Source organism: Panthera pardus, unplaced genomic scaffold (genome assembly GCF_024362965.1).
Source record: "Panthera pardus isolate Hobbes unplaced genomic scaffold, ASM2436296v1 HiC_scaffold_8, whole genome shotgun sequence".
Taxonomy (NCBI): Eukaryota; Metazoa; Chordata; class Mammalia; order Carnivora; family Felidae; genus Panthera; species Panthera pardus.
The window spans coordinates 131,174,289-131,185,675 of record NW_026527013.1 but is presented as its reverse complement, the minus strand read 5'-3'; the positions used below and the strand labels follow the sequence as shown (position 1 = coordinate 131,185,675).

Here is an 11,387-nt window from a genome sequence, read left to right as displayed (position 1 = left end):
TAACCCATATTATCTGTATGCTGATTGGCTTGAGTTCCCCCGAATGTCACAATCTCACCACCCAGCAATGAGGTATTTTACTGCTGTCTGGAGATCAAATTATTACTGTAGAGAAGGTCTTTATTTTTCTGTTTCATTAACAGATTATTATAAAGCAATAAGCAAGCGGGAGGAGAAGCAGACGTTTCACACTGGGAATTGATGAAAGCATATCTGTTCGTTTTTTGGAGGTGGGGAGTTGTTTAAAATCTTATAACACCCCACAAACAAAACTCTTCGGAAATGGTAAAATAAGGAAATTCATGATTCCAGAGACATCCCTAAGCACTCAGTTGTCAGGCTATGTGGTGCCTTGTGATATCATCGGACCTTTTGGATGGGTGTAAGTTTTATGAATTCGTTATATTCCTAGTATTTTTCTTCTGTAAAAACAAAGGGGGAGGGAAAGGAAACTCACACACACAACTGCTTTGACATTACCAATGTATTGGTCAGCAGTACTTGCAAGAAAGAAAAAGAAAGGCTGTTGCTCGGTGGGGTGGAATGCAAGGAATAGTCACTTGAAATTTTTGTAAACCTGATTCTATCATCATATTCGTTATGGTAAAATGCATGTAAATCATTTTGCAGTTGTCCTCTGAACTTAGCTTCTCCCTACTTAACACATATTTGCGTGCATTTGAGAATAGAGCATGACTAACAAAGACAGGGCTGCCCCTAACCTGCTTTCTTCCCTCCTTCCCCATTGACAAGATTTTTCTTGACTGCGCTTTTAAAAATATACATATTTAATTTCTATTTTTTCTTTCTTTCTTTCTTTTTTTCTCCCAGCTAACCTGCAAATGCAAAGGTCAGCTGAGGAAATCATTAAAGAGGAATTCTAAAAGAAGCTTCCAAAGCGTTGGACCACCCTAAAAGAGAAAGGAAGGAAATGTTCGGGGAAGGCTAGGGTTCCGGGTAGCTGAAGAAGGGGGCGAGCGCCCCCGACACCGTGGCTTCTCCCGTCGCTGCCCTAAGGGAACAGGGTGGGCCTGAGGTCCTGAACAAGCCTTTCCAAGCCCCCACTTCAAATGTGGGGAGGGAAAAGTTCAGAAGCAGCCACAAGGGGACAAAAGCCTCATTTTGCCAGTTCAACAGGACAGGACATCCAATAAACAGGGCCAGCTCTGGAAACGGGTCGAGACTCCCGTTAGCTCCACAGAGCCCGAAGCAGCCCCTGCCGCCGCCCTCGCCTTCCTCGCCGCCCTCGCCTTCCTCGCCGCCCTCGCCTTCCTCGCCGCCCTCGCCGCCCTCGCCGCCCTCGCCGCCGCCGCCGCCGCCGCCGCCGCCGCGGCCCCTGCGTTACTGGGGGAGACGGTGCCGCTGCGACAGGGGAGGACGCGGCTGGAGCTCAAGGAGGCTCCAGCGCGCAGGCGCCGCCGAGCCCTGCCTGGATGCTCAGTCAAGGCACTAAGGCAAAAAAAAAAATCAGCAATTTATAGAAAGAAGAAGCTATAGTCTGTCGGGATATCCAACACCAACAGGTAGGAGGATATACTCTCGGTTAAGTTTGGGGGGAGGGGGGCGCACAGTGTTGATGAAACTGCAGGTTCACCGGCACCGAGCCCTCCCTGAGGTTTTTTGTTTTTTGTTTTTTTGACAATAAACTGCATAATGGAAGTACATTCAGACAATGCATCTTCAGTAGGGCTTATTGAGAGCTCCATTTCTGGAAAGCGTTGCAAGACTGAGGAATATCAGACTGCGAATCACCGGGAACAGTTCCCTTGCAGCACAGAAGCAATCTCTCTCCCCATCTTCGCGTATGTAATGCATGTCTCTCTCCCCCTCCCCCTCCTCCACCCCACATTATAAATCCAGGGGTGGCGGATTTCAGGTTTCGTAATGTTGCATGATGTGATCGGTATTTACCCGGGGATGAACCGGTGGGGAAATTAAAATCATCGAACGCAGTTTTGCCTGGGCTTCCATCAGCATATTCTGGGCTAGTGAGAAGTGGCAAAGGGAACATGCTTCTTGGGAATAACAGAGGAAGCCGATTTTCCTGGTGTGGCTCTCAGGCACCTAGGAGACAATGTGCATTTTGTTTGAAAATGAAGCCACTTGCGATTTGCCACAAAGATTATCAGTGTAAATAGGAAAGGCTTAATTGCCCAAGAAATACAGGTTCATGTTAAATTCATTTGAATCCAGGCAGCCAAGGTTTACAAATGGAAGTGCATTATTCCTCTGGGTGTGTTTCCCTGGCCAATATTTACATTAACCATTTTTAATAGTCATGTGGGTTTAAAAGAGAAAAGATTTACCAATAATGGGGGGTAGGGTGGGGAGGAAAAGACAAAAGATTAAATCACATCAAATCCTGGATAAGTTCCTGTTAATTTTGAAATCTAGTGTTGAAATTATGCTTTAAGATGAATCAACAAATACTCTTACAATGTGCAGCATGAATAGTGGCACTTGAGTTAAAAGACATATTTTGCAAGGGCTCTTTGGATCCATATCAGCAGAAAAGCTGCCTGTAAAACACTGACAGATACTAACAGAACTCAAATAAATGTAGGTATTCTCATCTCTGTCTCCTATTAGCAATCTTGTAGATTCCATTGCAACATTAGTGATTAATTCCTGGACTGGCATATTTTATGATTGTGGAACATTTTATTCCTTCTGTCTTAAAGGTACCCTATCAAATTTATGTTCTCCAAAATGGGGACATTTTTAAATTCATCTAGTTCAGAAAACTAAACAAGCCAATTCTCTGAAATCTCAAGCAAAAATAGTTACTAAAGCAAATAATATTATTCAAAATTAAAACTTTATTTGCTTCCCCATAAATGAACAGCTTTGTGTTAGCACTGCCTGACATCATTACTTGTTAACTTAAGAACTGATAGCTCATTTTTTTTCCAGATATTCTGATGGCAAATCAAATGGAAGAAAAGAGGAAGCATGACTGCAGATCGCATCAATTCTCTTTGTGGATTACATTTTCAGTAAAATGTATGGATCTATCTTTTCCTTGTTCTTATATCTAGATCATGAGACTTGACTGAGGCTGTATCTTTATCCTCCATCCATCTATGGCGAACTATAGCCATGCAGCTGACAACATTTTGCAAAATCTCTCTCCTCTAACAGCCTTTCTGAAACTGACTTCCTTGGGTTTCATAATAGGAGTCAGCGTGGTGGGCAACCTTCTGATCTCCATTTTGCTAGTGAAAGATAAGACCTTGCATAGAGCACCTTACTACTTCCTGTTGGATCTTTGCTGTTCAGATATCCTCAGATCTGCAATTTGTTTCCCATTTGTATTCAACTCGGTCAAAAATGGCTCTACCTGGACTTATGGGACTCTGACTTGCAAAGTGATTGCCTTTCTGGGGGTTTTGTCCTGTTTCCACACTGCTTTCATGCTCTTCTGCATCAGCGTCACCAGATACTTAGCTATCGCCCATCACCGCTTCTATACAAAGAGGCTGACCTTTTGGACGTGTCTGGCTGTGATCTGCATGGTGTGGACTCTGTCTGTGGCCATGGCATTCCCCCCAGTTTTAGATGTGGGCACTTACTCATTCATTAGGGAGGAAGATCAATGTACCTTCCAACACCGCTCCTTCAGGGCTAATGATTCCTTAGGATTTATGCTGCTCCTTGCTCTCATCCTCCTAGCCACACAGCTTGTCTACCTCAAGCTGATATTTTTTGTCCACGACAGAAGGAAAATGAAGCCAGTCCAGTTTGTAGCAGCAGTCAGCCAGAACTGGACTTTTCATGGCCCTGGAGCCAGTGGCCAGGCAGCTGCCAATTGGCTAGCAGGATTTGGAAGGGGTCCCACACCACCCACCTTGCTGGGCATCAGGCAAAATGCAAACACCACGGGCAGAAGAAGGCTCTTGGTCTTAGATGAGTTCAAAATGGAGAAAAGAATCAGCAGAATGTTCTATATAATGACTTTTCTCTTCCTAACCTTGTGGGGCCCATACCTGGTGGCCTGTTATTGGAGAGTTTTTGCAAGAGGGCCTGTAGTACCAGGGGGATTTCTAACAGCCGCTGTCTGGATGAGTTTTGCCCAAGCAGGAATCAATCCTTTTGTCTGCATTTTCTCCAACAGGGAGCTGAGGCGCTGTTTCAGCACAACCCTTCTTTACTGCAGAAAATCCAGGTTACCAAGGGAACCTTACTGTGTTATATGAAGGAGCATCTGGAAATCTTTAGCCTTGTGAAACACTAACCTTCTCTGCTAAGCAATTGTGGCCTGTAGCCATATCTTGAGAAGAAAATCAAGAAGGGGATCAGCAATTATAAGGATTTGGGCAACATTCTGCAGTCTTTGCAATAGTTCACCTATAATCCTATTTTAAATCTCAGAGTGATCCTGCTGACTGCCGGCGAAGGTTTGTAATTAAGAAAGGACTGAACCACTGCCCTAAGTTTCTTTACGTGGTTGAAAACTAGATAATGAAAGTAGCAGGTGCTAAGTATCAGTGCTAAATGCTGTGTATATCACTACTTATGAAAAAAAAAAACATCAAAAAAAAAAACAATTAGCATTGGACATCTTAATAAATTAAGTTGACATGAGGTAAATGTGTTGATAAAAACTAATTTTAGAAGTTTGAAGACTTTAAAACATTTCATACTATTATTGTTTTGCAAAGACTAAAATATTTGGGGACTTAAAGTACTGTAATCCACTAAAGATGTGCCATGAATTATTGGATTATCACACTTTTAAAAATTCGCCTTGTAAGTTTTGGGGAGCATTCCAAAGCAGTATATTGGTTCCAATTAGAGTTTACTCTTTTTTTTTTTTTTTTTGTATTAATACATTACTATTTCTAAATGCCACTTTCCTTACCTACTAGTGAAATTGCTAGCATTGAACTGTACTATGTGGTTTTGGTTGATTTGGTATAAAGTTTTTCCAATTCATTTATATTTTACAAATGCTAGATATTGGTCTGGGAGGCAACATTAATGGTACCAACTGGTCACAACTGAACAGTTTTAATAATGCAGAATAAACACATGTTGCCTTAAAGGGTTATCTAGTATCTTTCATCTTATTTAGCATTGGAGCAAATAGTCAAGGGAAATCGAACTAGTAACTGGTCATGGTCATGCAACTGGAAGTGCATGGACGATCATTTAATACTCTTTTTCCTTTTTCCTCACATGGTTTGAAAATTAAGGTGCACATCACTGGGATAATGAGATTTTCTTCCGAGGTGTGCTACCCATTCTAGCGTGTTCTAAGAAGCGGGCAGTTGATGTATGTTTATATTTTGAGTCAGCTGTCAAGGGGAGACCACAGCCTTAGTATGACATCCTGCACAATTTGTGAAGCGTTTATTCTACTGAAGGCACAGTCTTGTTTCTACTTTCTGCACATTCAGTGTATTGGTCGTTTAAATTATTTCAGTTTTAACTTGTGAAAGCTTATAATATGATTTCTGGTATTTTAGAAATACATTAGAGTCTGTGAGTCTCATTCTTTAAGATACAGATGTGTGAATTTCAATATAAAGTTGCATTTGCCAAAATTTACCCGTGTAGCCTGTTACTTTCCTTGGGATAAATTTTACATTTTTGGCAATTAACAATTTCTTTTGACCTGGGAGGCAAGCACAAACTAGGAAGGCTAGCTTTATTATGGTTTTGCTTTTTGATTTTTGTAGCTATTATATTTTTGAACTGGAAATGCATGAGTAATAGGGAGCATAAAGCTGATAAACTGACAAATAGTATTATCTACAAAAGCATTATTTGATAGTTTATCGTGATTACCCTCTATTTATTCTTGTAAGGCAGTAATATTTAGAAATATATACCTGCTTAGTTGATTGGTTCATAATTTGAATACAAAAATATCACATTTTAATTTGGATCATAGGAGAAATTTTGGGTTCTAAATATATAACATCTAAGAAGAATAGCTTACGATAACATTATGACAAAACCAGAAAACTTACTGTTTTTGTTTTCCATTGTTTTCATTTGTTTTTGTTTTTGTTTTTGCCTTTTGGTACTTGAAAAATAAGATTAGGAATCTAATGGAACAGAATTCTTTATTGCTACAGTACTTCTGTAAAGAGAATATCAATATAAATATAAATAAGGAAAAATAAATCACTGGAATGTCTCAATGATATATGCAACTATTCAGTTTTGCTCATATAAGGATAGCTCAAGCCATGATTTAGCAAGCACTGTGTTTGACCTCATTTTACTTTATACCAAAGTTGATCAGATCTGAGACAAAGTTTAATGTACAACAGTGAGTTGAATCTAGCAATAAAGGCCCCTCGTTGGTACTAAAATCATTATCCAAAATACAGTAAAGGAATGTTATCAAAAGATATTCTGATAACATTATGTTTCCAACTCAAAATAATTTATAGTAGAAGCATAATTACAATGATTGTATTTATAGAGAACTTTGCTTACGGGGTCAGATATCACCAGCAATCAGTAAAACATTCAGCAATTGTCCTGCAGCCAGAGATCAGGTTTTATTACTACTGGCCTCCATAACATAGACAAGAAAACTGAGGCATATATTAAAGGTGGGGGATTGAAGACTCAAGAGCAAGAGCCAAGTGAGATTGCCTGACTCCACCTAGATATTTGGAATAACAGATTCCAACCCCTTTGGTAAGTGATCAGTGAATAATACAGAACCATAGTGACTTTCATTTGAGCCTACTTTTGACTAACTTGGCATTTCAAGTCAAGGGGCAAGCAGTAGGTGAGATACATCCCCAGTTAATCAAGGCCATTCATAAGTCAATGAGTAATGTCAGCAGTCATATAAAAAGTCTGCTTCAGTAGTATCTTAATGACCAAATCACATTATCTATTTTGGCACCCATTCCAATATTCAATACTTAAAAATAGTTGGTAACTAACCCAACTTGAAAATATTACTAATCTTCAACCCCTAAAAATATTCCCACTGGGGAGTTCAACTTCCCTGTGAGAAAGGCTCATTATCAATAATAATGTGTCCCTCTTGGACTAATCACGTCTGAGCTGACAGTCTTTAAATTGTTTTCCTTAATAGTGGTGATATGTTTGCATGAATGTGTCTATACTACCTCATCTGGTTCCTTTGGTGCACAGTGGATTTATTTGTGAGAAGCCTGGTTGGAACCAGGCATTCAGTCTGTGACTGTGGAATCCTATGCAGATATTAACTGAGACAGAAGGAGGTGAGTAACTTGCCCAGTTTTCCACAGAGGCCCCATTTAAATAACATAAAATTAACCAAAGTAATTAGAAAAAAATTATTTGTAGGACAGTCTATTGACTGAATCACCTTCAAGTGTTAGCTGGATGGATTTCAACACCAGCATTTTTCAGAGGTTAGCTGATTTGCCATTGCTCACACACGGATATGGCTACATATCCATTTACCTCTACTTCCATGAATGCTACCTGAATTGCTTATTAATTTATTTATTCATTCAACAAATATGTATTGGACACTGGGCGTGGTGCTGGGAGCACAGTGAAAAACAAGACAGAACAGTCTCTCATGAAGATTTCTTAGTCTAGTGGGAACAATTAAACATGTAGTACCAACAAGTTACAAGGGTTACGATAGTAATCATTTCTAAGATGGACTTGGTATTAATGGCCATTAATAGACTGTTCTCCATTTTTCCTTCAGTGCCTTACCTCCTATCTTTTCCCAGTATTCCTTGGGATCTTTTATATATCATATTCCCTCTATTCAGAGGGAACCTCCTGTTCTGCTCACACTTCATTTAGATGAATCACCATGTTACTTTGGGAACCTGAGTTCCCACGTTTTTGATGCTAAATACACAAAATAACGGCAAAACCTGAGTGTTAAAGTTACTCCTATGTCCTGACTGTCCACTTCCACAAGTGAGATATTTCAGTTCCTTCAAGAAACATGGAGGTGTCTTTTCTTACATGTTCATACCTTCCCACAAGGTAGCTATGAGAATGCCTGGGTAAAGTGTCATCAAAGAAGGCGCTAAGAAGCCAATTCCTGGGGCTCTCCCATGGTGCTCAAGCAACGATGGGAATAACCTGTGAAACAGGGTATATATTCTTTATTGTTAAAGCATGCCACTGCGAAGTTTCTAATGCTCCTTACTGTAGATACCATAAAACTCCCTAACCCCATAATCTGAAAAGTTTGTTTGGCCTCCAAAAGTTATTTCTATTGCAAATACAATTAAACATAATTACAATTATAGAGACCTATTTCTTTTCAGCTAAGCCATGTAATAGTGAGTTGTGTTGTTATGAGGATTACTGTAGGACAGTTTGTAAATAGAACCAAAACTTCTTCTGTGTATTCACCATTAGATAAATTTACTTTGTTCCAGTTTTTTTTTCACTCTACAGTGTTATTTAAAGAAAAATACACACGCACACACAGTTTATATGAATTCCATATTTAAAAAGAAAGGAAAGAAAAGAAGATGATAAATGGTAATGTTTCAAATACTGGTTAAACACATTAATTAAGGTAGATGGTTGCCACAATTGTGGGTTATTTGCAATTCCAAAATCTTGTGAGTTTGTTTTTCTATGTAAAAATACATCATTTTCATGTTTGTTAATATTATCTTCTAAATGTTTTGAATGGAAATTGCAGGGTCTACCAGGATAATTGTTTATTGCTGACTTTTTTATTGTTGTTCTCAAATCTGGGCATGCTAGTGTTCTGTAACTTCCCCCAATTCCCTCAGAAACTCTTTTTTAAACCATATTAAAATGATAGAATTGCTTAATTTTGAGGCACAGGTTCATAATTAGCCTAAATAGTGGTTAAAATGAAGATATTATTTGTAGATGACTGGATTATTTTTGCCATAAGTCAAACAGTCAAATAAGTTAAAGGTTTATTGAGAACTCGGGCAACAGAGGGAGGATGGTTTTTTGTTTTTATTTATTTATGTATTTTGGCTAAATGTTTGCCTTATACTGCAATGTAACAGGTTCTAAAAAATGTATTAAGACCAAGAGGCTTTAACTTTATAAAAGGCCTTATTACATAAATAAGGCCTAGTTTTTAAAATGGAGAAGGAGCTTTTATATCATCTCCTTTCTCCAAAGGGATGATGTCCATTAGCTGCTCAAACCTTTTGGGTGAAAAGGCTTTTAAGCCAGTTTTCCTCCCACCAGATCATGAAGTTAATACAAGGGCTGGAGTCCTATAAATCCCCGGAAGAAAGCAAAGAGAATATGTTTTCCTCTCAGCAATTGTAGAAAAAGGCCTCAAAAAAAAGCTACAGGTGGTTTGGGGCTTGGAATTACTCACACTTGACATTCACAACCAGCCCATAATTCCTTCTGATGCCACTGGACAACATTACCCTCTGAAAGACATAAGTTTTTCAAGGTTAACTTGGAAGTGGAAAGCAGTTCTTTTTTTTTTTTTTTCCTCTGTTTGCTTGGAAAATAATAGATTCTTGACACAAAAATTAAAATTTATGCTGTAATGCACGTCTTGGTTTATGGGGTTTTGAATAGACAATAAAATAACATATACAGGTCTTCAGGATTATGGGATGAGGAAGTATTATAATACTTTGAAAAATCTATTATAATATTAAAAAACTTTAAAGCTGAATTCACAGTCAAGCTTCAACTAGCTAAAATTAATTAGTTGTTTCTTCTCATGGCTTTAAGAAAGTAAAAATCTGACTAGATGAAAGAAGAGCTTGTCTGTTTCTCCTCCATCAGAAAAAAAAAATGTTGAATTGGGAGAATGCATTTTCTCCGGGGGAAAAAATAATTTGGGTCATTTTTGGTAAGCATTTTTCTTAAACATAATTCAACAGTCATTTACTGTGTACCTACTGCATGTACAATCCTGGGCAAGTTACTTAACTTTTCTATGCCTTATCAAGAAAAAGGAGATGATAGTTCAAACGTAGTGGAGTTATTGAGAGGATCCAGGCAGTCCACCCTTGTGAAGCCCTTAGGAGAGAGTCTGGCATCTTAAATAAATTTTACTTCTTGCTGGCTCTCGCATAGTTCACCATCTAGCAGCAGAGACACAAACAAATTATGAGACAATGTGATAAGTGCTGTGAGGGAGGCATGTGAGGTAAGCGTTAAAGAAACACAGACAAACAATTATCTCTGTGAAGATGGTAGAAGGAAGGTGAGACAGAAAAGGTGGCAAGTGAACTCAGTCTTGAATGATCATTTTAATTTCATCTGCTCGATAAAGTTGGAAGAGCCATTTCAGACAAGGGAAATAATAAAATGAGCAAAAGGCAAAGAGAATCCTAAAGCTCGTAATGTGTTCAACATAGGAATTCACTAATCAGAGAAATTTAATGTTGCGGCTGGAGCTTAGGTCCCTGGAAGGGGAAGGGCAATGTGGTGTAGAGGTTAAAAAAAGCACAAGACTTGAAAGTTTAAGTCGTTATTCTGTGCTTTACCAGCTTTCTGATTTCGAACAAATTAAACTCGGAGAATCTCAACTCGCTTATCCGTCATGGCAGGGGTAGGGATGCTAAGTGATAGCAACCATTATTTTTAAAGAGTTGCTTGAAGATTAAATGAGATAATATAATAAAACAGATAAAATAATAATAATTTATTAACTACTATGTTCCAAAGACGGTTCTAAACACTTTGCATATACTAACTCATTTGGTTATCACAATGAGTAGGTGCTATTATTATCCATAATTTACAGATGAAGAAACTGAAGCCCAGAGAAGTAACTTACACAGATTAGTAATTGGCAAACATGGATGTAAAGCACTTAGCACAGTACCCAGTTCAGAATGAACATTCAATAAATGTTAGCCATTGTTGCTGCTGCTGCTGCTACTGTAGATTTTCACGCAATAACTAGGAAATTAGAGACTGACTAATGGGAGCCGAAATGACCACAGAAACAGAGCTGCAGCCTCAGACCTTGGCTTCACCTTGCTCTTCTCCTCACTTTCCCACCGAGAATCTAAAGGAAGCAAAGAACAGTAGTTGATTGCTTTCACAGAGGATCATATTACTGTGGAAACAGGAGAATCCATCTAATCTTTCAAATGACTTTTTAGAAGGACATTGCTCAAATTACATCACTCAGATTTTCAACGTGGGCTGCTCCCACTGCATGGAGAGTATCTTTTAGATCTGGCTCATATTCTTCAGTCCTAACTCAGTTTTGTTCCAGTCTATGTAAGTGGATGATTACCACAGTCTGGGTAAAATCCTTTCGTGGAGTCTCCCTTTGTCAAGTTTCCCTTTAAAGATTACCTTTCAAGATCACCATTCCCAACCATTTTGCAATGACTGACATTTACTTCCCTGCTCTGAAATCTTTCCAGAGACTTCCATAGCCTCTGCATTCATAACTATACATAGTAAAGGGATAATTAATGGAG

The 11,387-nt window shown here is 38.7% G+C and overlaps 1 protein-coding gene across 4 annotated transcripts; it reads left to right on the top strand.

The window, feature by feature from the left end:
• The first annotated feature begins 1,296 nt into the window (after positions 1-1,296).
• On the top strand, positions 1,297-5,550 carry GPR85 (G protein-coupled receptor 85). 4 transcript variants are annotated; one of them, XM_019418073.2, is made up of 3 exons: positions 1,297-1,523; positions 1,688-1,802; positions 2,914-5,550. In XM_019418073.2, exon 3 carries the CDS (start codon positions 3,084-3,086, stop codon positions 4,194-4,196), a length of 1,113 nt encoding a protein of 370 aa, XP_019273618.1. In that variant the 5' UTR covers positions 1,297-1,523; positions 1,688-1,802; positions 2,914-3,083; the 3' UTR covers positions 4,197-5,550. The 4 variants fall into 4 exon arrangements, with proteins under 4 accessions (XP_019273618.1, XP_019273616.1, XP_019273619.1 ...); XM_019418071.2 differs by having other exon boundaries at positions 1,685-1,802; XM_019418074.2 differs by having other exon boundaries at positions 1,661-1,802.
• Positions 5,551-11,387: the final 5,837 nt, after the last annotated feature.